General features: G+C 43.1%; 1 protein-coding gene across 16 annotated transcripts in view; it reads right to left on the bottom strand.

The window, feature by feature from the left end:
* Positions 14,365-26,699, bottom strand: part of PAK3 (p21 (RAC1) activated kinase 3) — a 302,356-nt gene continuing 290,021 nt past the window's right edge. For 15 of the 16 annotated variants that reach the window (XM_021080688.1, XM_021080682.1, XM_021080687.1 and 12 more), the window contains 2 exons: positions 25,234-25,371; positions 20,183-21,073 (listed from right to left, as the gene is read on the bottom strand). In XM_021080688.1, the coding sequence (XP_020936347.1) occupies positions 20,984-21,073; positions 25,234-25,371 (228 nt within the window). In that variant the 3' untranslated portion in view covers positions 20,183-20,983. Of the gene's footprint in view, positions 21,074-25,233; positions 25,372-26,699 lie in introns of all 16 variants that reach the window. The other variant, XM_021080690.1, reaches the window with a different exon arrangement.

Genomic DNA, 26,699 nt, shown 5'->3' with positions numbered 1-26,699 from the left:
TATTTTCTTAAATTTCTTTGTCTTTTTTTTTTTTTCGTCTTTTTTTAGGGCCGCACCCGCGGCATATGGAGCTTCCCAGTCTAGGGGTCGAATTGGAGTTATAGCCGCCAGCCTACACCACAGCTCACGGCAACGCTGGATCCTTAACTCACTGAGCGAGGCCAGGGATCGAACCCACGTTGTCATGAGTACTAGTCAGGTTCATTAACTGCTGAGCCACAACGGGAACTCCCAAATGGACCAGTGTTGATGTGACTTGATGGCACAGGAGAGACAGCAAGAGTGGCCATCTGCTGAGACGCGTTTCTGGGCTCTTTGAGGTGGGGGTGGGGAGGTGTACTTAGTGCAGCCTGAGCCCAGGTACCAGTCTGATGGATGCTGAGGCCTTGGCTGCGTTCTGACAGTGTCACCCTTCAGGCAGGTGGGGGAGGGGTTGGTAGAATGGAGAGGGGGTCCTTTTCTCTTCCGTATTTAGGGATTGTTAGGTGGTATGGGTGGGCTCCGTGATTTTGAAACCCCCTCTGAGACCAGACTCAAGGCAAAGCTACGGTGGCCAGATTGTTCAAGGGCAGGCCTTCCAACAGGAGAAAATCCCAGTTCCTCTCCCTCAGCATATCCCTTAGAGCCGAACAGACGTGAGGACTTTGCTCGCTTATTTCCTCACCCGATTTGTCATCGGCCCCTTCTAGGATCGGCCAGCTAGGAGGGGAAGGCCTTCTTTTTCCTCCAGCTCTGCCTCCTGACAGGAAAGGATGCCCCAGGGCAGGGGAGGCACCTCCAAGCTCAATGGACCTGTCCTCAAGCACAGCCCTCATTCCCTGTCCCTGCAATACTAGCCTCGAACACACCGCGATGACATCTTAAACACAGACCTTGCCATGCGGGAGAGCTTTGTCAGACGTGATGTGTCCAATACAGATAATGTAATAGGTCTATACGGTCACCAGATGGCACTATGATATTACAATTAAGCTCCAGGGCGGCCCACTTTTAAGGATGAGATCTTTTTTTTTTTTTTTTCTCCCAATAAAAAGAAGGAAAAAGAACACTTTTTGATTGTCTGCTATGGCAGACTCCATGCTCCATGCTCTCTATATGTGATCTCCTTTTAATTCACATTAACCACCGCATGAACTGCCATTATCCCTGTTTGTCAAAGGTAAGGAAATGAAGGAACAAAGATAAATAACAGATTTCCCACGCTTATAACAGAGAGGGTAAATAACATATAAATGACAAGGTGGTGAGTCAGTCATCATGTAACGATCATGCATCAGATAATCATGTCTATGGGACTCCTAAACCTGGACCTTTTCCATGAAAATATGCTGTCCCCAAGAAAGTGGTGACTTCTGCCCTACAGATGTGGTACCAGATGTGTGTCCACGATACGGTATCAAGAACTCTGAAAACAGCACACCAAAGGGTTCTCGCAGAGGCTTTTTTAAAAATGAAAGTTGAGTTCATTTACAATGCTCTGTCAATTTTTGCTGTATAGCAAAGTGACCCAGTCATACGTATCTATACATTCTACATTCTTTTGCTTCTCAACGTCTTTCCCTCTCTAACTCACACACACACACACATACGCTGATGTCCACACACCTATAGTGTGGAGGTAGATCTCGTCTTCCCAAAAGGAATCCAGTGCACTAATATGTATCAATGTGTATTGGATAACAACATAAATGACGCTCAAAATAATTATGCTGAGTGAAAGAAGACAGAAAAAAAGCAGGGGTACATCCTGCCTGGTTCCATTCGTATAAAATCTTGAAAATGCAAACTACTCTACCTGAGGAGGCAGGGAGGGAAGATAGGAAAGGAATATAAAGTGACTTGAGGAAAGTTTGGGGACTAATGATTGGACTCATTATCTCGGAACTACTGTGTATCTTCATTGTTGAGGTGGTTACATGACTCTACACATCTCTCAAAATTAATTGACTTTTACTACACATCAACTTTTAAGAAGCAAAGCCTTATAACCACTTGATCATGCCCTACTAATCTTTTAAAATTTCATAGCTATTGTATCCGAATACATTAACAGTTCCTCCAGACAATGTTACAATTTTTGCTTTCAACAGTCTTACCTATTTTAAAGAACTTAAGGGGGGAAGGAAATAGGATTTTATATTTACTAGTTCTGTTTCACTTCTTTATTCCTGAAGTTCCAAGATTCTCTTTGGTATCGTTTATAGACACCCTGAAGAAGTTCCTTTAGTATTTCTTCCAGAGCTGTTAATGCATTCTCTTAGTATCTATTCATCTGAGAATATCTTTATTTTGCCTTCATTTCTGAAGAATATTTTTGCTGGATATAGGACTCACATTTGGTAGTTTTGTCTTTTCAGCAATTTAAAGACATAGTTCCTTTGTCTTCTGCCCTCCATGGTTTCTGATGAAAAAGCCACAGGATTTCAAATTCTTGTTACATAGATCATGTGTCACTTTCCTCTAGCTGTTCTCAAGATTTTTCTCTATCTTTAGTGTTCATCTGTGTTCTTATCTGTCTAGGAGTGATTTTCTTTGTGTTCATACAGTTTGGAGTTCCCTGCCTTCTTGGATGCATAAATAGTTGTCTCTAATCAAATTTGGGGAAGGTTTCAGCAGGTGTTTATTCAAAAATTACTTTCTGGACCAATTCTTTTTCTGTTCCCTCTGGACTTTTAGGAACATGAATATTAGACCTTTTTATATTGTCCCAGAGATCCTGGAAGCTCTGTTCAATTTCTTTTCATTTTGCAGTTGGTGTAATTTAACAATTTTAATTTAAAAGAATCTGCGTAGAGCGAATGACTTGATAGAAATAAGCACAGAGACCTATTGGATCGCAAGGAGGTACACCCAATCCCAGGGGTCAAGGAAAGCTTTCTGGAAAGGGTGCTGCCGAAGCTGAATCCTGATGGATGAATACAACTGGCCAAATGAAGTAGGGAGGGACCTGCAGTTAGAGGCAGCGAGAATGATGCGTGCAAGTGCAGGGACTTGCAAGGGAGCGTGAAAGGTTTTTTAAAAAACAATTAGTTACAGTTGAAACATACGATGCTAAAGTGGGAAGGATGAAAGATGATGTTTGAGGAGTAAATGGAACAAATCACGAGAGGGCCTATATTTCAGGATGAGGATTTTTGACTCAACCAATCCTGATGACAACTGGGAAAGAAGAAAAACTTTCTAAAAGTGTGACTGGAGTTTCTTTTTCCTTCTTTTTGCTTTTCTGAATTTTCTCAGGTTTCTATACTGGACATGTTTCACTGTTTAATCGTCACAGCTTTAGTAAACATTTAATCGATGTATCCTACAACTCACCAATTTAAAGTGTGCAATTCAGTGGTTTCTGGCATATGTACAGAGCTGAGCAACAATCACCACAATCAATTTTAGAACAATTTCATTACTTCCAAAAAGAAACCCTGTACTTCCCCACTTCCTCCTAATCCCCTTCTCCTCCAATTTAGGAAACCACTAATCTATTTTCTGTGTCTATGGATTTGCCTATTCTGGACCTTTCATACAAATGGAATCATATGAAGTGTGGCTTTTTGTGTTTGACTTCTTTTATTTGGCACAATATTTCCAGTGTTCTTCTATACTGTAGCACAGATTCTTACCTCATTTCATTTCCAGATAATATTTAATCATACATACATACCACATTTTATCTATTCACTCACCAGTTGATGGACACTTGGGTTGCTTTCCCTTGATGGCTGTTATGAATAACACGGTTGTGAACATTTGTGTACACGTTTTTTTTTTTTGTGGGGACATTTATTTTCAGTTCTCTTGGGTGTGTAACAATGGATGGAATTGCTATATCACATGGTAGGTCTATGCCTAACCTTTTGAGTAACTGACAGATTGTTTTTCAAAGCAGCTGCATCATTTTGCATTCTCACCAGATAGTGTATAAGGGTTCCAATTTCTCCACATCCTTGCCACCACTTGTTTTTTCTTTTGTTTTGTTTTTTGTTTTTTTGGTTTTTTTTGCTTTTTAGGGCCACACCCATGGTATTTGGAGGTTCCCAGGCTAGGGGGTCAAATCAGAGCTACAGCTGCCAGCCTAGGCCACAGCCACAGCAACACCAGATACCGAGCTGCATCTGCGACCTACACCACAGCTCATGGCAATGCTGGATCCTTAACCCACTGAGCGAGGCCAGGGATAGATCGAACCTGCAACCTCATGGTTCCTAGTCGGATTCGTTAACCACTGAGCCACGGGAACTCCCAACACTTGTTATTATCTGTCTTCTTAATTACATCTATCCTAGTGATCGATCATTGTGGTTTTGATTTGTCTTTTTCTGATGACTAATAATGTTGAGCATGTTTTGTTTTGTTTTGTTTTTCGCCTTTTTGCCTTTTCTAGGGCCGCTCCCGCGGCATATGAAGGTTCTCAGGCTAGGGATCGAATTGGACCCATAGCCACCGGCCTATGCCAGAGCCACAGCAGCACGGAATCCGAGCCGCATCTGCGACCTACACCACAGCTCACGGCAACACCGGATCCTTCACCCACTGAGCAAGGCCAGGGATCAAACCTGCAACCTCATGGTTCCTAGTCGGATTCATTAACCACTGCGCCACGACGGGAACTCCTGTTGAGCATGTTTTTATATGTGCTTATTGGCCATTTGTACATTTTTTTGGGAAAAATGTCTATTCAACTCTTTTGTGCATTTTTAATTGGGTTATTTTTCTTTTCATTATTGAGTTGTAGGTATTGTTTATAGATTCTGGATCTAATTCATTTAATAGATATGTGATTTGCAAATATTTTCTCCAATTCTGTGGGTTGCTTTTTCTATTTTTTCCTTCTTTCTTTCCTCTTTTTTTTTTTTTCTTTTTAGGGCCTCACCCAAAGTGTATGGAAATTCCCAGGCTAGGGGTTGAATTGGAGATGCAGCCGCCAGTCTACACCACAGCCACAGCAATGCCAAATCCCAGCCCTGTCTGTCACCTACACCACAGCTCACGGCAACACCAGATCCTTAACCCACTGAGCGAGGCCAGGGACTGAACCTGCAACCTCATGGATACTAGTCAGGTGTCACCACTGAGCCACAATGGGAACTCCACTTTTTCTATTTCTTGATGGTGTTCTTTGAAAGAAAAAAGTTTTTAATTTTGGTGATGTCCAGTGTATCTATTTTTCTTTTGTTGCTTATGGTTTTGTTATGATATTGAAGAAACCATGGTTTAATCCAGGGTTGCAAGATTTATGTCATGTCTTCTTCTAAGAGTTTTGATGTTTTAGCTCCTATGTGTAGGCCTTTGACGTCTTTTCAGTTAATTTTTGTATATGATGTAAAGCAAGGGTCCAAATTCATATTTTTTTTTTCTTTTTTGTCTTTTTTGCCATTTCCTGGGCCGCTCCCGCGGCATATGGAGGTTCTCAGGCTAGGGGTCTAATCAGAGCTATAGCCACCGGCCTACGCCAGAGCCACAGCAACGCGGGATCCGAGCCGCGTCTGCAACCTACACCACAGCTCACGGCAACGCCAGATCGTTAACCCACTGAGCAAGGGCAGGGATCGAACCCGCAACCTCATGGTTCCTAGTCGGATTCGGTAACCACTGTGCCACGAAGGGAACTCCCAAATTCATATTTTTGCATGTGGAAATCCAGTTGTCCCAGCACCATTTGTTGAAAAGACTCTTCTTTCTGCCATGTATAATTTTGGCACTCTTACTGCAAACCGATTGACCACAAGTGTATGGGTTTATTTCTGGGCTGTCAATTCTATTTCATTTATCTATAAGTCTATCTTTACATCATTACTACACTGTTTTGACTACTGAAGTTTTGCAGTCCATTTTAAAATCAGGAATGGGGGACTTCCAGTTTTGCTCTTCCTTTTCAAGATTGTTTTGGCTATTCTAGATCTCTTGCACTTCCATGTACAGTTTAGGATAAGATTGTAATTTCTGGAAAGAGCTAGCTGGGATTTTGACAGGGATTGCTTTAAATGTGTAGATCAACTTGGGTCATACTGCCATCTGTAAATGTTAAATAGCATTTAACTTAACATCAAAATGAACATGAGCCGTGCATTGCTTTTTAGATAAAAGCTAAACTAATATTATTTGTTTATAAAATGGTGCAATAACCCCATTTAAGGCCCCTCTTTCAGGGTTGTTTCTAACCGGTCCTTCAGAAACAGAAACAAAGACCTTGCTATCAGAACTGGGCCATATCAAAAAGGGACAGCTCTGACTCCAAGGACCCTCGTTTTGCAGACTCACTCTTCATACGGTCTCAGGCTGGGCAAGGGTAGAAGAAAACTAACATTTATCAAGAGCATCATACTGTTTGCTGAGTCCTGTGCCCTGCATTTCCCCACAACATGGTTTCATTAAAACTTTACAATGAGCTTTTTACATCAGTGTAACTAGTCCAGTTTTGCAGATGATGAAGGGGAAGCCTGGGGAGGTTAAGAAGTTGGATCAAACTCACTGAGCTTTTAGGTGGCAGAGGTGGGATTTGAGTTAAAGTTGTTCTAACTCCAGAGCCTCTAATACGCCCACTGTTCCCATGCCCCGAGACCACTGACAGTAGGAAAACATCTGTCAAACCCCTTTTTAATCCTGTTTCCCAGACGTAGTAGAGAGGTTTCATCTCCTTTCTCTAGACCTTCTTGGGGTGTTGAGTTGCTCCCAGATTCTCCTTGCAGATGTTGAAGGTCACAAGGGAAGTCTGTAGTCTGTGCCCAGGATCATATCCCTGCTGACTTGGACTCTGGCACTGTGCATCTCTCCAGTGGAGCTCTGTCCAGAGAAGGGCATTGCCTTTTGCCCCAGGGCTGGACTTATAGCCAAACCAACAACATTCATACTTGTGGATTTCAGTGTAGACCTTTTCACTTGGTAAAAACATGTGGGATAAAGCTCCCAGCGACAATTGTGCAAAGAGCCCATTTTTCCCTGTAGTGGAAGATTTCTGTGTGTCTAGCTCTAGACCACTATAGGGCTATTTCCAAGGATTCCAAATATATTTAATCCATCCAGGTTATTGGTCAAGATCATACTTTCTTGAGCATTAAGATGAGAGGAGAGTTAGCTTACCTTCCAGGATGGGAGCTGGCCCGCAGCAATTGGAAGGGCAAATTCCGACACCGTGAAATAGAGAACACCACCTGATTTTTCTGAATGTTGCCCAGGTAGGCAAGCCTCAGCTAGGACGTTTGGTAGGTTGGGTGTAATAAAGTCATTTTCAACTTAAAATATTTTCAACTTGCAATGGGTTTTTATTATTATTATTATTATTTTGCATTTTAGGGCTGCACCTGCGGCATATGGAGGTTCCCAGGCTAGGGATCTAATCGAAGCTGCAGATGCCAACCTATACCAGAGCCACAGCAATGCCAGATCCCATCCACATCTGCAACCTACACCACAGCTCATGGCAACACCAGATCCTTAACCCACTGAGCGAGGCCAGGGATCGAACCCGCAACCTCATGGTTCCTAGTTGGATTCATTTCCACTGCACTACAGTGGGAACTCCCAACTTTCCATAGGTTTATTGGAATGCAACCCCACCATAAGTTGAGGAAGGCCAGTTGTTTTTATTCAGACAGTTTCATTGAAGTATAACAAATACAATAAGATTGCTTGATTTTAATTGCACGATTCAGTTATGGGTCAACTATGTCTTATAAGAATGCTGTAATGCCTTCTGCTAAAATAAATGGAAATAGTTGGATCTTTCCCAAGAGTACTGTCTTATGGCTTTAAGAGTGTCACACAATGGATTTGGCAATATAAGAAGAGGAAAGATTTGCTAACTATTAAAGAACTGGTTATTTCAGCCAAGATGGGTGAGGACTTGAAATACAAATGTGACACAAGGCTTGCTTTGCATAGCACAAGATTTCACTAATACGGAAAGCATAACTGGATGCTATCTCCAGATGCAAGCCATCAGCTTTAGCAAAGATTTCTTGCTTTTGCATGTAGATGGGGGGGAAATTGGGTGTATACTCAGACCTTGCACACACTTCACCACCCAGGGCCCTCCCAGTCTGGTCCCACATGGGACCAGAAGGTCTCTAACAATGGTTACCATCTTATGGGTGAAACATTCCTCTGCATTTAGATTGTCAAAGTTCACTCAGGGCAGTGGCTACTAACTGAAGGCATTCCAGTTGGCTAGGATAGCTTTGCAAGCTAATAATAATAATAATATACCATTTATTGAGTTCCTACTATGTGACCAAATGAACATTTCGATATAACTTTTTCATTCATCACATCTCCGTAATGTATATCTATCCTCTTTTTATAATTGAAACTCACCCTGAAGGTGTGGTGTATATACATATATTGTGAGGGACTATTACTCAGACATAAAAAGTGATGAAATTCTTCCATTTGAAACAACGTGAATGGACCTGACAGATATTATGTTTAGTGAAATAAGTCAGAGAAATACAAGTATTACGTGTTATCCCTTATTTATGGAATCTAAAAAAATAAAACAAACAAATGTATATAACAAAACAGAAACAGACTCGCAGATAATAGAGAACTAGTGGTTACCAGTGAGGAGAGGGAAGGGCGGAGGGGCAGGATAGGGTAGGGGATTAAGAGCTACAAACTACTACATATCAAATAAATAAGCTACAAGGATATATTGTACAGCACAGGGAATAGAGCCAATATTTTACAATAATGATAAATGAAGGTCAATCTATAAAAATATTGAATAACTAGGAAACTAATCACACCTGAAACTAATATAATAATGTAAATCAACTGTAGTTCAGTAAGAACAAAATAGAAAAACAAAACAACAACAAACAACAAAACAACCAAAAAAAGAGAAGTGAAATGCAATTCTAGCTCTGAAATCTAAACTCTTAATCCCATATAAGCCTAAGAGGGGGTCCCATAATTTAAGAGATTCGAGTGAATCGACAGAACATAGTCCAGTCTAGTTGACACAAGAACAAAAGAGGTGGTGGGAGCCAGGATGGAGTGTTTTTGGTACTGGGTTGCTATCTGACTAGTAATGACAAGTTTACTCTCATTATTTTATTTTTAGTGGGAAACCCCACTATCCAGAGACTTCTTCTAGGGGAGAGAAAGTGAAAGGTATGGGAACTTAAGAAGCTCGTGGAATATATAGCTAAAGTAGGATCTACTAGAAACATATAGACCGCTGCCCCTTTGGCATGTTGTTGCAAACTCGAATGGAAGAAGCACCAGTGCGATGGCGGAGTATGATGTCAGGAGCTGCATGAAGGGGTGCCTCCCTGGTGACCCCCAAATGATTGCTCTATCTATGAATAGGGAGAAAAATGGGTGAAATGATCACAGCGGACCACAGTATATACTCCAGCCATAGGCAATTAAGGGAAAGCCACTGGGCCACCGTCCACATATGCTGGGTGGCAAAGTAAAGGCCTCTCCAGGCAGGGTTCATCCCTTTACTTCTTAAACACTTAGAGTCTGAAGAGCCAAAGTTGTCCTCGGCCTGGCTCCTGCAGCTGCAGGTGCCAGCTCAGGTGTAGCCAGGTACATGACAACGACGTACAACATGATCAGACATTATTCATTACAGTCCGTGTGTGCGGGGAGGTGGGTTATGGGTATGTGTGTGGGTGGGTGTGGCCTCCTTTACTTGTGACATCAAGATGGTGACAGAAATGTTGGTGGGAAACCTGAAGACCTGAGAAAATGAGGTGGGCAAACGGAGGTGGGCGCACGGCATCTTATGAAGCCTGCGGCCATGTGCTGAACCTCACCTTTCGCATCAGAGAAACAGTGGTTCCTGGAAGGTCAGAGAGAGTGCAAAGGCCCAGCACGGCCAACATCGCATCCTTCATGGTACAGATGTTAGCGCAGATGACGTCAAGGCTTGGACTTCCTTAATAACCTATAAAATGCTATGATTCATACACAGGTTGAAGGCGGGCTTAAGGTAGGTGTTAATTACGCTCGCAGGGATACAGATCACAAATTAGAAAAGATTGTAGGAGTGTACCATAGAGCTCAAGAAAAAGGGTTGCATTGATTCTGGAATTGATGCTTTTTCTTTCTTTCTTTTTTTTTTTTAATGAAAATATAGTTGATTTACAATGTTGTACCAATTTCTGCTGTACAGCAGTGACCCAGTCATATATATATATATATATATATATATATATATATATATATATATACACATTCTTTGTCTCATATCATCCCCATCATGTTCTAGCCCAGAGATTGGACCCAGTTCCCCATGTTATACAGTAGGACCTCATTGCCCATCCATTCTAAATGTAATAGTTTCCATAGAATTGATGGTTTTGATCCTTGTATGAGTGCTCATGAAAGGGAAATGTTTCAGGTCGCAGATGTTTATCCCGGGACCGTGGGTCTTTCCTTTTTTCTTTTTAGGGCCTCACCCACAGCATATGGAAGTTCCCAGGCTAGGGGTCAAATTGGAGCTACAGCCTACACCACAGTTCATGGCAACGCCGGATCCTTAACCCACTGAGCAAAGCCAGGGATCCAACCTGCGTTTCCGCGGATGCTGGTCAGATTCGTTTCCGCCAAGCCACAATGGGAACTCCCCCATGGGCTATTCTGATGTTAATACACATGCCTGGGTCTTTGGTAAACATATTACTCTAAGTGGTATCCACGTTGCTCTGTCCTGGGAGAGGAATCTTTAATGGCATTGAAAAATTCATGAATGAATCTTCTTGCAGGAGCGTCTTGAGGTTGTCCTCCAGTGTGGGGGATAAAACCCTTATTGCTGGGTATTTGGTTACATTGGTCTGCACTTTATGTGGTACCTGCATAATTTTGATGCCAGATATGTTGATGAGGTTGATGATAACATATGGAATCCAGATAGTATCTGCTGAAGGACTTAGAAGACTATATTGCAAACTGGGACAATATCGTCTTTTTTTCTTTTTTTTGCTTTCCAGGGCAGCAACCGCAGCATATGGAGGTTCCCAGGCTAGGGGTCGAATTGGAGCTGCACCTGCCAGCCTACACCACAGTCACAGCAATGGGGGGATCTGAGCCGCATCTGTGACCTACACCTCAGCTCACAGCAATGCTGGAACCTTAACCCACTGAGCAAGGCCAGGGATTGAACCCATATCCTCATGGATACTACTCGGGTTCTTAACCTGCTGAGCCCAACAGGAACTGCCAATATTGTCTTTTCTACAGTCAAGTCTTTTTTTTTTTAAATAGAGCATCACTTTTACTGTACAGCAGAAATTGATGTAACACTGTAAATCAACTATATTTAATGAAAATAAAATTAAAGATAAAATAAAAAATTGTATAGTTAAGTCTTATGATTGAAATGTCCTGAAAGCAGATTATGACATAGGCACTTGTGCTTCAGGTGAAAACAGCTTCCCAAATACAATACACCCCAGGAGTTCCCGTCATGGCTCAGTGGTTAAGGAACCCGACGAGTAACCATGAGGTCGTGGGTTTGATCCCTGCCCTTGCTCAGTGGGTTAAGAATCTGGCGTTGCCATGAGCTGTGGTGTAGGTCGCAGACGCGGCTCGGATCCCGTGTTGCTGTGACTCTGGCGTAGGCCGGAGGCTACAGCTCTGATTAGACCCCTAGCCTGGGAACCTCCACATGCTGCGGGAGTGGCCCCAGTAAAGGCAAAAAGACAAAAAACAAAGCAAAACAAAACAAAACACATTGTTTCTCTTTATGAATTTTATTCTCATGCAACACCATAAGCTGAGGAGCCAGTCAATCCATGCCCACAGGGAAGAACACTTGGGCAATGATATTTGAGCTCCCACCTCCCCAGGGAAGCCTCAGAAGGGCCTGAAGAGATGGTGGGTTCTCTGGCTACCTAAAATGGGCAGGATGAGGGACAGGGGGATTTAAGTTAGGGAGGACCTTCTTGGTACCACAGTAATGAATAGTTGGGGGTGGAAGTGGATGGGGGCATGAGATCCAGCCTGCCTCCTATCTCCTTGCCAGGACCTCAGAAGTGTCATGGGGGAGGTATCAAGCCATCTGTTGCTTTTCTTATGGGAAATTTTATTGGGGTAACTGCAGATCCACGTGGAGTTGTTAGATTCCTTTACCATTTTCCCCAGTGGTAATAGACTCTTGCTTCATACTTCATGGGAGTGCATATCCCTAGGAAACAGGGTGAGGGCATGCTAGTTAAAATATTAAAGTCCATGAAGAATGGGGCCTAGCTGCCATTTTCCTTTTTATTCCAAGGAGGGTTGCTTGGGGGGAATAAATGGAGAATTTGCAAAGGAGTGACTGTAGCAAATGCTGCAGATCAATGTCTGCGGAAGGCGGAGGGTCTGGAAGGGGCCGGGCTATGCACTGGTTGATCTGACAAGTCCCAGGAAGGGAGAGGGGAAGACCAAGGCCAGACTTATCCCCTGTTTCAGTGAGGTGCCAGAACTGGAAAAAGAACCATCAAATCGGAGTTTCCTTCGTGGCTTAGCAGTTAACGAATCCGACTAGGATCCATGAGGATGCGGGTCCGATCCCTGGCCTCACTCAGTGGCTTAAGGATCTGGTGTTGCCGTGAGCTGTGGTGTACGTCGCAGACATGGCTTGGATCCCATGTTGCTGTGGCTGTGGCTTGGCCAGCGGCTACAGCTCCAATTGGACCCCTAGCCTGGGAACCTCCATATGCCATGGGTGCGGCCCTGGAAAAGGCAAAAAAAAAAAAACAACCCCAACCATCACATGGGTCCAAAGATAGGGAAGAACCAGTTGATTTCATGGGACAGGTTTCTGCTGTTGGATATGGAAGAGAAAACAAGTGAAAAGAAACCTGCTATGAAACTGTAAGAGGAGGAGTCACCCCAGTGCCCTCCCCAGAGGCCACTAGCACCAGGGACTGGTGTGGCTATTGAAGACACAGATAGACACAGATCAGTGGAGTGGCAAGCAGAGTCACAATGGGAAAATGGCATTGGTACAGGATTAGCAGGAGGCAGTGGTAGCAGTGGGGCTTGACGCAGGCATATGGAAAGCCACCAGATGCCACCCCAGTGTCTGGAGGCCAGGGCCCCATGGGATGTAGAGAACAAACACAGTGTACGAGGCACATCAGGTATTTCATCCCCCTTCCCCCACTTCAGTAGGTCAGGAACCTAGACGAGGCTTGAGTTCCAGCAACTGAGCTAGCGGGGCCGAGCTGCGGCATAAAGACATTTATCTTTCTTTGGAACCCCGTTCCTTCAAGTTGTTTTGACAAAGGAAATGCCTTTGAAATTTTCTTTTCCAATGGAAGACATTGCTAATGTGCTAACACATAAAAAGTATTTCTACCTTATTTGATAGGCGTAGAAAAATACCAGGAGGCACCCTGTCAATCCAAGTTGGAAGGCTATGAAGCTACTAGCAGGAGAGGCAACACCGTAATTCATGCATGTGGCAGCGGAGAACTTAGGAAAAGGCTAGCTACTCATTTAGTTGCCCATTCATACGTACTGAAACGCCTCTTTTGCCCTCAACACCGAGATTCAGTGAGGAATAAAGCTTGCACGTAAATCTAGTGAACTAAAAAACGATCACATAGCATTTGCTAAGATATATAATCCGCTCGAAGGAAATAGAGTATCCACTTACACAAAGGTTTCCGATTATATATACACGCTCCAGAAGGAACACTATGCCCACTGGACACGCGTCACCAGGGTAACAAACCTCCAGTTGCTAAATCTCTGGTGTTTTTAAGCCTTGAGGACTCAGAGAGTTTCCGACAAGCCTGACTCCGATATGTGTTCAGCAGCTTTCAAGGCGGTTTACTGTCATTTCGTCATTGAAAAAGAAAGTTACTTTCTCAGAAAAGTCCACCATGCCTGACATAGAGCAGGAGCTCAATAAATCCTTTTGGAATGAATACATGTTCTCAGTAATGTGGGTTTGGAATCTCCCCTGTGACCCGTAGCCTGTGATTCTAGATATAAAAATAAAAACTAAACATTACAGCTTTACTCGTTCCAAATTTTCCAAGCAGAAAGATGAGCAAAAGCAAATTATTACATATGTAAATTATCACACATGTAAATATGTAAATTACACATGTAAATATGTAAATGACTACCTATCACATTTGGCAGTTTTCCTTCATCTAGTCCTTGGATCTGCCAGGATTTTGCCCTGCACTGAGTACATGCATTCATCTCTCTGAGCTACGCCATGTAAAAACCCAACGGAGATTCTGGGCAAGTGTTGTTTAGTGGCAGGATCTGCAGGATATAGCCCGTGTTGCTTACAAGTCTGGGCATTTTTCTGCCTTGATACATGTGAGAGAACGCTACACTCCAACCTGTGAAACAGGTAAACGGCCAAGGCCACGGAGGTGGGTGGGAAGGTGACAGAAGAGAGGTGCACCAGCTCCATGATGTTTGTCATTTTTATTTGCAATACTTTAGGTCCAAGTTTCAAACTGCAATATTTTTACACTCAAGACACAGTCATGCACAATCCATATTTCAATTTTCTATTGCTTCAACCACAATTTAAAATAACAAGATTGGAAATCAAAGTCCTTAAAAAGATCAGATGCTGAGGTCAGAAAGATGGAACCACACCATCAGCAGGTCTACAAAAGAAATAACTTACTTAAAAACCCAACAAACAAAAAGACCATAAATACCTTTAATCCAAAGTTACAGAAGAATTTCACTACACATAGGTTTACAGATAACACATTTTAACAAAAGTAAAGCACAGCCAAAGGAGATACAATTCTGATAAACAATGGAAATCTAGATCCTCCTCAACTCGTTTTGTCTGGATATCATGAGTATAATCCCAGTACACATCACGACCCTGTGATCTGTCTCTTCCTTGCCGATGTACTGAGATTTAAAACTCAACCCACTAATGGTTATAGACTTTTGTGAAAGGTCTTATCATCACTAATGAATATAGGATATGCGGGTCCATAAAGCACACCATACACAAGCACACACACTGAACTTGAATTTCACACTCAGGGCTGGTTGGCACCGCTGTAGGCAGGGTATTGGGACTGTCCACTAACTACCAGTTTATCCTCTTTCCAGGAGCATGCTCATCCAGCTGGCCCATCCCTGTGGGAGTTGTCATCGGAAATGCTATCTTTGGCTCCCAACAAGTGGATTTGTCAACACTCCTTATTGCAAATAGCATGTAATCACTTTTTCCTTTTCCTCTCTGCAAGCTGCAAGTGCTTAGGCCCACTCAGAAGTCTCAGCCATGCACATGCATGGGTGCTGCCATCTTGTGCCATTTACGAAGTAAACTCTATAAAGCCCAACACCGCTTCATAGGACAGAAGAGGCAAGTAGAGTTCTATTCTAGCAAGTGTGACAGTGTATTTCTGTTCTAGTAGCAAATACGGGCCACAGCTTAAGGAAAACCAGACTCTGCAGACAGAGTGTATGGAAAATGAAAAACTGGGAACACACAACAGAAAAAGAACAGTAAAACAAAAACAAAACAACTGTGAAGGAATTGGAAGGCTGCCACAAGTTTTATCAACATTCCCTAGTATTATTAACTTCATTCACTTGAGGTTTGGGTTTTGTTTTGTTTTTTTTTTTTTTTTGTTTTTGGCTTCATCTCACATAGTTCTATTGTTTAACTGCAACATAAGAGACCCAGGCTTAGGCATGCGATATTTGCCATCACTTCAGTAGGTTGAATTAGCATGGCCATCTGGAGTACCACAGAATGTTCAAGCTTTTGGAAAGCCTTGGAAATCTAGTCCCATACCCCTATTTTATCGATGAAGGAACAGCTGCAACATGGTTAAGTGACTTGCCCAAGGTCACACTAAGTTAGTAATAGAGCCCATATAGAATGCAGGTATCGTTACTTCTAGGCTAGTACTTTTCCCACTACATCTGATCTACATCTCGAACCTGACTAATTCTAATGGCTGTTGATTTCCTCTTAGGTCCTAAATCAGCTGAACATGGTACCTGCTGTACCACTGGCATTATGGGATAGCATTTACCTGATGGCAGCTTCCAAAGGAGACTTCTGATGGCATTCGCCAGTTTCGAGAAGTTGATCTTGCAAGTGTGACTCTGTTATGTGGCAGTAAATGCTATTTGTTGTTATTTTGGTCTACTTGAACATGGAAGTGTGCATGTGGAAGTGACATCTCAGTGCCCGCATTTGCAAATTCAGTTAGATATTTTAGAATATTAAACAGACATTCCCGATGCATGAGGAGCTGGGTTATATTCATTTAGTCACTAAAGAAGGGTGGGATCAGAAAAGGAGTAGGAAAAAAATGAAAGCTAACCAACAGAAAGATTATATCAGAAACAAATTTCCTATGAAAAATTCTTTCTTTGGAAAAATATTTCCATTATTTCCAAGGTCCCACTTGTTTCCTTCCCAATCCACATGCAAATCTAGGTTCAGAATTGTGTGTTAAGTTCACTCAAAATCCCAAGTCTATTAGGCTGTCGATTTATAAATGCTGAATGTCGGTCCTTTTGCTCAGAGACGGGGAGAAGTTGGCATCACTGACCATGCCTTTACTCAACCGAATATAAATTGCAAGTAGCTCAGAAAAGGACCATGAGATTCAACTGGGGATGGCAGGGTTAGGGCTCTTATAAGTAGATATATGCTGAGGATGGACAAAGAAAAGTCTGTGGGTTCTCTAGGTATAAGGTCTGCTCTTGGTGAAACTAGGCAACATCTGAGGCCACTACTGCATGATCAAAGTCCTCACCTAAAATTTCTTTGGTGAGTTAGAAGGAAATTCCTCTCTTTGGGTAGATAGTCTCCCTTTTGCTCTTTAAAAACGACAGTAGTTTACTGCATACGACCTGTAATCAGGCAGGACAGAAAGCACATAGAGGCCACCTGCCATCTCAGGCCATTTAAAAGGAGTGTGACTGAATGCCAACAGGCAAAGGCAGTTCTAAATATTTGTCTTAATGTTTCCATAGTCAGCTTCGAAATGCAAGCCCTGTCTTCTATTGAAATCGACAGGACCTGCCCACTGTTCGGTTTAAAAAAAAAAAAAACCCTACCTGAATGACAATATATCCTGGTGGAAAAGGAAAAGGGGGGAGCTGTGGATTTTATCCTTCTTCCAAAATTCAGCCTGAAAATCTGCTAAAATGATCCAGAAAGGTGATAGCTGAAACGGATGTTATCAAGGGAGCTAATCAAAGGTCACCCTTCCAACCTAACGGAACCAAAACCGAAGGATGTGTTTGGAGTTCCAAGAGCGACATCTCCTAGCTTTAATTTGTAGATAACAGTCCCCTAAGAAAGCACGTGCCATACCCAAGCATGTGCCAACCTCAGCACCCAGGCAAAGAGAAAGCCTATGGAATAATTGTAACTAGCAAATACCTGTGCCCTGCATGCTCTGGGCTCTGGCCAGAAGGCACCTGCTTCTGGCATCTTTTCTATGTTTCTACAGTCCCCCTTTCTGATGTTTATTTATTATAAAGCAATATTATAACAACATCAAAGAAAACTGTCCAAAGGAAAAAACAAATTCACATAATCCCACCGCCTGAACACAACCGGTTTCCATTATCTGTGTTCCCAGTCTTTGTTCATATGCATGTTTATTTTTACATAGTTGTAATCCCTGTTTACGTTCTTTAAAGGTGATTTTAGAGATTCTCTCTCAGAACTGGCAGCCTCATTAGAAATAAACAACCCACTGAGCAAAGGAATATAATTATTTACACGATCTTTGAGCTGAGAAATATCCTTTATAGACAAACATCTCAAACTATCAAAACAGTTATACAGACGACAGGAAGCAATTTCATATTTCTTTTTCTTTTAGCAATGGAATGTGCTTCACAGGGGAGGGAACGATGTGGGGATCAGGTGGTTAAACTCAAACATTGGGGTGCAATTCACAAGCCTGAAAGAAATCTGGATAACACAATTAAAGAATAAATACTTGAGTTAAATCTTCTTACATGACTTGGCCATCCAGTAGCCAAAATGGAACATGGACACACAAATATTTACAATGACACATAGACAAGATCAGCAAGAACGAAGTCATTACCCAACATGGTGACTGATTTGAGGGGATCGTGTCATCCAAAAATCCTCATGGGATTATGACAACGTACCGGATCCATGCTACGACATTAATGTTCTTTTCTTTCTTAAATAAATAATCTCTACTGTGCTTCTCACCCTTCCCTGACTTCCCCACTGCCCTATCCCTATCTCAGGACATTTTGGAATCAACATTCGACGGTGTGCCCTCATCACCTCAGGGCACACTAGCGACTTTAAAGATCTGGATAGACTCACCTGCGTCAAGATGAGCTAAAAAAAATCCAGGGAAAGGGAATAAACTATTAACCATCTGGAGTCCAACTTGGTCAAATCTACCAAATGTGAATCCTTCAGCGTCATTTTGGCAGGAGAAACAGCTTCTCTTTAATACTTATTAGAAATATACATAACTCTCCAACATGGGGAAGGGTCTTTAGAAGCCGTTCCCATTTTAAAAATTTACATAGATAGAAGTTTGTATGAGTAAAACCTACTGGGTTATAGGATCATAAAATCTTGGTACAACGGGATGTGGGGAAGTAGTACCGGGCTCCTCGTGGTTAATATGCTGAATTGAAAAAGCATAAAAGAGGAGCCACTGCTCTGCCCACAGCAATCTGAAGGATCACTGCTCCAGGTCTTCCCCCCCAAAAAGGCCTTTATGATCTATAAGGGATGCTAACAGACAGCTAGGGCTTCCCAACCAGTTTTGGGGCTCTCTCCACTGGCCGGGCATAGTTACCAGTGTGTTGAATTCTATTCGCATCCCAGGTATTATTTCATTGAATTCCCTGGCACTATGCATGAAACATTTAAAAAATACTTCATTTTAAATGAAATCAAAATTAAGGCCTCTCTCTCTCTCTCCTTCTCTCTCTCTCACGAAAACCGTGTGGCATTAAAATTCTCAGGCCCAGCCACGTTTTTGTGAAGGATAATAATATGCTTCAAATTAATATGACCATCTGATCTTTTCACATTTGTTGTTTTATCCCACTGTGGCTATTTGGGGCGGGGGAGGGGGGGGGAGGAGGAGGCGGTCAAGCCCCTCCGAAATGTCACAGTCAAAGAAAACAATGGGAAAACAGGAAATCCACCAGTGGTGTCAGCTCCTAAACATAAACACATGCACCCTATGATGAGCGGAAACTCTCTAAAGAAAGTGCTTTCATTTTAAGGAACGGATAGGTGATAACATGGATGGACGTGCCTCGGCAGAGAAGGAGAGAGGCCCAGGCCATTGATCTCTTTCCCTCTCTTGAATGTAGATTAGGTTCTATTCAGATTCTTGACGGACTACAAATCAAGAAGCCTTCTACACACAAACCGCTAGCTTTTCAAAGGCTTAGAGCAACACCTCTGCAGAATTTATAAAATCGACAGAACACTCAGAAGAGCATGTCCTTTTCTACACAGACACCCTCCACATATTTCTCTACCCTCCGAAGCTTCAGGAAGTGCCAACTGTTGACGTTGTCATCAATTGATACATGGTGAAACAAGAGTCAAATTTCCCAATTTTCCCCAAGCCACAAAAGGAATTCCGTTGGACCGATGTTCTTGGGATATATGACTGCAAACCCAAACGCTTGTCACTGGAGAACATCAAGATCTTTACAAAGACGTTTTAGAAATTCAAAGGCCCCAAGGGCTAAGTATGAACACACTCTATCTAGAAACACAAACTGGTGATACGCAGGGAAGATGGCAACACGGCCTCAGAGCCTCCCATGGCTCACAGAGGTGAACGCTTACAATATTTCTGTTCTCCAGCTCTTGAAAAAATTTTCTCCAATGTTATGAATTGTCAAGATAAATAATTTTCAGCAGCAGCAAATGTCGGTTCATGGGTCTGTTTCCTCCTGATGTGTCCACTTCACAGTAGACATGTTCGACAAGCACAGGACAGGATGGAATTAGGCATCGTTCTCTGTGTTTACTTACTGTCCAGTGAAGAGTTCAGTTCTTCACACTCTAGTGTTGTCCTTTTGGCTCTTAGAGAAAGTCCCATCTTTGTTTAAGTATGGCTTCTCCTGTTAGGATCTCCTAGGTTAAAGACCTGGACTCTCCCAACTGGTGCGCCACAGTTTGGGTGTGTCTTTTTTTTTTTTTTTTTTCAGGTATCATGAAGATGAGCAAGCTGGTTTATACAAATGCTAAATCAACTACCTCTTAAGCATCATCATGAAAATGTGATAAGATTTCACCATTTGAACTTTATTTAGATATACAGTGTTTAAAAGGCCTTCCTGAACACACACACTCCTCTCTGCTTTTGGAAAATGTCCTAAAAGAAACCTTTTCCAATACCAATGCAGAAAAACGGGTACACGAACCAAGCCACCACTACAGAAGAAGAATAAAAAATTGGAACTCTATTAGGGCATGGACTTCCACATGTTCACACAGTACTTGCTCTGGGGTGGGGTTTTTTTTTTTTGTTTTGTTTTGCTTTCTTTTTGTTTTTTTTTTTGTTTTGTTTTTGTCTTTTACTTTTTAAAAAAAAACATTTTGACATCTTTTTTTTCTGGACATCTAATGACAATGAAAGTGAAAAACATCACATCGGGTAAGGAGTTTTGAAGGAGGTTCGAATGCAAGAGGGCCTACTCTCTAACTTAAAAACAAACACAACACTATGAAGAGGGAGTGTGCATCTTTGAGAAACTCTGTTTTCTTCAAAGTGAATGCACAAAATGAGGGGATTCACTACTGGCTCTTTCGCTTCACGGTGGAAGTGACCACTTTATGGCCACTTCGACATTGCTGCCCTGTTAGGGCTGCGATTCAGGCTTACAAATAAATTACATAATCTGAGGGAGTAGGAAAAAGGCTTATAAGAAGTTTCTATTCATTTGAAAGGTAAGGAACCCCCGGCCCATTTGACTGTCTTTTCTTCCATCTTTCCGCAGGCAGCGGAGTTTTATTTCAGTCTCACTCATGAGGGAGATGGTGTGGGTAAGGCTTGCAGTCCTAGCGGCTGCTGTTCTTAATCGCTTCCTTTGCAGCAATAATCAGAGGAGTCAGGCTGGAGAGAGGCTTGGCTAATTTTAAAAATGGATGCTGCAAAAGGAAAAAAAAAAAAGAGGAATTACTGGCATTCTTTCCTCCAATACATATATTACTTTACACCTTCAAGGAGCCTTTTTTTTTTTTTTTTTTCCATTGACAAGTATTTTGTGGATCCAGCTGAACAACTTTTTGTTTTTTTTTTGTTTTTTTTGTCTTTTTGTCTTTTTGTTGTTGTTGTTGTTGCTATTTCTTGGGCCGCTCCCGCGGCATATGGAGGTTCCCAGGCTAGGGGTTGAATCGGAGCTGCAGCCACTGGCCTACGCCAGAGCCACAGCAACATGGGATCCGAGCCGCGTCGGCAACCTACACCACAGCTCATGGCAACGCCGGATCGTTAACCCACTGAGCAAGGGCAGGGACCGAACCCGCAACCTCATGGTTCCTAGTCGGATTCGTTAACCACTGCGCCACGACGGGAACTCCTGAACGACTTTTTGAAAAAAGTAGTGCCTGCTTTTGTCCTTCGGATGTTTTCTTCCTTCTGTGTTATGAGATCCCCTGGACGCTGCCTGGCAGAGCTGGATATTCAGAGTAGGGGTCTTGTAAAATCTCACTGTACTTGCAAGTCTAACGTTCCGATTTTCTTAAACTGATGAATTTAGCTGGAGCAGTCCTCTCGTTTGAAAAAGTGTATTCTGTTGACCACTCAAGACCTTGACCCTGAAATCAGTGGCCTCCTAACTGCTAAACTCAAGCGTGTGCCTCCACCATTTCTCTTGTGGCCTCTCTACGGCACCCTGGACAAGGGACTATCTCTTCCTTCTTTGAGGTGTTGTCCTCTTTGGGGGCCTGTGACATTCTACTGTGTCAGGTCTCTTCCACGTGCATGGCTCCCTGAGCCTCCCGCTCTATCTTCCTCCCTGGTTTCCCTTCTTCCTCCCACCTCCCAGCAGTCGGCTCCATCACCTTCTTCTTCTAATTTAATTCCTTGGAGAACTCAATTCTTTTCATGGTTTCAACCTCTCAGCAGCTTTATGGGGAGGACTCCCAAACCTATTGTGTGACCTGATCTCTTTCCTGAATTCTGGTCCTATTTGTCTAATTGCCTGCTGGACATGTCCTTTTGAATGTCCTTCTCCCACCTTGAATTCAACATTTAAAAATGTATGTTCAGGAGTTCCCATTGTGGCTCAGTGTTAACGAACCTGACTAGTATCCATGAGGACTCGGATTCGATCCCTGGCCTTGCTCAGTAGGTTAAGGATCTGTGGTGTAGGTCACAGACACAGCTCGGATCTGGTGTTTCTTTGGCTGTGGTTGTAGGCTGGCAGCTGCAGCTCCCATTCGACTGCTAACCTGGGAACTGCCATATGCCACGGGGGTGGCCTTAAAAATTAAAACAAAATTTAAAAATGTATGTTCATTTGGGGTTAGTAGATGCAAACTACTGGATTTAGAATGGATGAGCAATGTGGTCCTACTGTATAGCACAGGAACTTACACCTCCAATCGCTTGAGATAGACCATAGTGGAAGATACTATAAGAAAAAGAAGGTGTGTGTGTGTGGGGGGGGGGTCACTATGCTATCCAGCAGAAATTGACACACACGGAAAATCAACTATCCCCTAATAAAAAGAAAATGTATGTTCAAGTCCCCAAACAGGGGACTTTTGTGTGATGTAAGCTACGGGGGAGTCCGAGCGCCTGGGTCCAATCCTCCGATTTGCTTCTCACAATGGGTAAATGAGCTAAGTGACAGTTCCTTGTCAGTTACATAGAGGCCAATAATGTTAGCCACCATACTATCTCCTGTCACTTCTGCTTTTGCTGAATGCCACCACTGGTGGGACACTGTGAAGTCACATTTGTGTGCTACTTTCTTATGTGCAATCAGCTACCAAGGGCTTCCTTTTCAACGCCTTTTTAATAATGCTCTCTGGCTTTCCCTAGGCCTAATCAACTTAATCCTGATTTATAACAATAATTTCCCCTTGATCTTCCTGCCTCCGTTTCTTTCTGTCGCCGATTCTTATTGCTTACCACGGATTCATCTTCCCAAACAAAGCTTTCACCACGTGTGTTCCTCAGCTATCTGTCGTGTTTCTCCACTGCCTGCAGCCCCTACCCTTCAGCCTGGTGTTCAAGGTCCTCGAAGGTCCTGTCTCCTACAGCATCCTTATGTGACCTCTTCACTTCAGCTACACTTTCTATTTTCCCTTCCCTTAAACTTTGCCTACAAGCCTTTGGTCATGTGATGACCCATCTGCAATTCCTTACCCCTTTTCCCTCAAACTATTTATCTAAAACTGATCTTTCAAGGCCCAGCAGGACCTGTTCCTGTTTGCAGACATTGTTAGAATGCCGTAGCCCATAGAAGTATTTCTCTAATCAACCACGGCATTACTGTTGGAAGAGCCACTTGGTTGGAGTAAGTCTCTAAAAAATCTTGCATTTTTTTTCCTATGTTCCCAAGGAGACTGTGAGGTGCGAAGAGTCCAGACCATGTCTTTAACAGATCTGTACTGCCTATTGCACTTAAGCCTTGCAAAGAGAAGTCACTCAATAAATATCCATCTATTTGTGTCTTCGCTCAAGCCTTCCAGGGGTGTGAATGTCATGTCTCTCTCTCTCTCCTTTCCAACCTCTAAAACGGGCAGTGACTGGCTAGAGTCAGAGAATGGAGCTATATGGGCTTAAGGTGATATGCACATTATAGCTCACACGTATTGAATGAAAAGATGCAGCAAACTCTTCAATTTTCTCAAAATACCATCTTGTGTCAGTAATATGACTGGTTTAGATAAAAGTATTGCTGGGGAAGGAATTAACTAGATAATTGATCCAATTACCTATATGACTCTACAGCTATACTAAAAGAACGTGTATCTTCACTCCTCTTCGGCAGAAGGCATAAGAGGAACATGTCTCAGGGTGTGTTTGTGGGCTGGTGGGAGGGGAGAAAATATGTGGAAGTGAAGCACGCAAAACTCCCAAGTTTTTCGTCTACAACTGGAGGCTGGATTAGTGAGAGGATTAATGAAGGGCTCTTTCAGATTTGACATTTTTAGGGCCCCATGACAGCCTGTGAAATGTTCACAGAGTAGCAGAAAAGAGCAGGTGTGGCCTCCCCAGTTCCTCCAAGTTGGTTCGCCTCAGGTAGGACGTACGTTGGGATGGGTTGGTATTTTTGCCTGTGTGTGGCCCTCTGTCTCTGGAAGGAGTTCAGAAGCAACAGGAACTTGCTGGTGTTTGGCTTAGAACGGGCTGTGTCTACGGTTAATAGCGCTTCTGTACGACCAAGTGTTAGGCCTTTTGTTTAACTGGCTTATTGTGTTCAAAGTCAGGGAGAGCATGCAGTCAACTTTTCTTGGCTATTACAGATCTTGATAGTTTCCCCCGGAGGAACAGGGCCCAGCAGTGAAGCTCTATGTGTAATCCTGGGCATACACTGCTTTATCAATATCAACGCATTTCCCCCCCCTACATTGGTTTGTGTGGAGGGAAGTCAGACAGTCCGGGGCTCGAATCCAAGTTCTGCCACTCGATCAGCTGTGTGAGCTTCAATGTCTACAACTGTAACCTGGGATAGGAACGCCTACCCCAGAGAGGTGTAAGAATGAAGTGAGATAGCGTGCGTGGAGAATTCGGTATCAGGTAGGTGCTAATTATCATACTAGAGATGAATCCCTGAGAGCCATGAAAAGGACAAATGGTTACAGAGGCACTCACCACGGGATGGTACTCACCCAGGCAAGCAGGTGCCTGCCATTTGGCATCACAAGCAAAGGGGCTTTGACCAGTAAAGCATTAGAGTAGCAAATGCCATGGAAATAATTGCATAGTTATGTAGAGAATTACCTCCGGCCAAGAGCACCTGCATACAACATCCAGGGGCACAAGTAAAGTTTAGAACAAAACAGCAACACCAGAGGTTCACATTGCTTTTTCTTTTCCCTTGCAAAATAAGACTCCAGGAAGAACAAAAGAGATTTATCGAGCAAGCTGCCAACTTCTCAGAAGAAAAAGGCCACATGCCAGTCAATCGAGTATTAGATGCATGCCTATACTTATGTGCCCGTGGTCTCAAATCAAAATGGGTTAGAGCCTAACTTGAACCAGACATCTCTTGACAGAGCTCTCTTCCTGTCACACACTGAGATGGAAAAGCTCAATCGAATGACTCTCTGTAATTGTCCTATTTAATGTTCACCTGCAAAAGCTCCTTGGCGGATCCTCGTCTGTCCACATCCATCTCAAGACAGCGATTTAAAAAATCACGGAACACAGCAGACAGTCTCTCGGGATTCTGGAGCTCGGGGGTTCCATTAGTGGCTATCAGATATAATGCCTACAGGGGAAAAAAAGGTCTATTCAGCACATACACATTAGGATTGTGAGTTGGCACAGAAGACATACATCCAGTTTATTCGGGTTTACACCACAGATCTTACAAAATCTCACTGGAGGCAAAGACACTGACACATATTGTAAAGTTTCTGTAACATTTAGAAATGATGACTTTTTTTTTTCTCCTTTTTTTGGCTGCCCCACAGCATATGGAGTTCCTGGGCCAGGGATCAGATCTGAGCCATCATTGCAACCTAAGCTGCAACTGCCGCAACGCCAGATCCTTAACCCACTGTGCTGGGCTGGGGATTGAACCTGCATCCCAGGACTCCCAAGATGCTGCTGATCCTGTTGCACCATGGCAGGAACTCCAAGAAATGCTTACTCTTGGCAGTAACCGGGGTGACAGTGAGGTGCCCCACCTCCAAAAGCTTGGAAATAAGGTTATAAGGTTGTGCTCTGAGAGTTAAGCCAGTAAAAATCCATGTACAATGAACGTGTGTTTAACCACCAAGGAAATTAAACCGAGGCACTGCCTGGGGATCTGTGACTGAAGAGTTGGGGGACACATCCATCCAATCACGTTGACTTAAGTGTAACCTCTAGAAGGCGTGGCTGCAAAGGTGATTGTAATTTACTGTGAGCAGACCAGGGATGAAGAGACTCCATTAGAGCAGAGGAGTACAAAGAATCAGAAGATGACGGTGCCTGAGTGACAACTAACCTGTGCGGTATTTTGTTCTGCGGCAGATGTATCCCTATAACAGATTTTAATTAGGTTTCCTATGAGAGTCTAATAAAAGAAATATAAGAAAAGTTGACATAGGTCACCCTGTATCCTACTATAAAATAAGCTGCTAATAGATCCCTGAGATCTTTGGAGTGTCAGACCCCCGCTGAGAGATAACAACTCGTGGTGTGCTGGCAGAATCAAGGGGCCCTAGCCTTCAAGGTAGGGAGCTGGACCTAGGAACGTGGTTAATTCACAAGAGGAAACCCATCTTTCACAGGCTCTTGACAGCCATAAGCCACTGGTCCTTCCTCATGCCTCTTCTAAGCAAACTATTCTAGAGCGTTAAGTAGGTGTCAGGCATCATATTAGATACTGGAGATCTGAAGGTGCATGACAGAATGTCCTACATTCCAAGTGGAGTCTAAAAAAAAAGGGATCCGAATGAACTTACTTGCAGAACAGAAACAGACTCACAGACTCCGAAAAACTTACGGTTACCAAACGGGACAGGTGCAGGGGGAGGGAGGGGTAGACGGGGGTCTGGGATGGAAAAGTTCTACAACTGGGTTGTGATGATGGTTGTACAACTATTATAT

The sequence above is a fragment of the Sus scrofa genome, chromosome X (genome assembly GCF_000003025.6).
Source record: "Sus scrofa isolate TJ Tabasco breed Duroc chromosome X, Sscrofa11.1, whole genome shotgun sequence".
NCBI classification, from domain to species: Eukaryota; Metazoa; Chordata; class Mammalia; order Artiodactyla; family Suidae; genus Sus; species Sus scrofa.
Note: the sequence above shows the minus strand (reverse complement) of the source record. Positions and strands in the feature narration are given on the sequence as shown.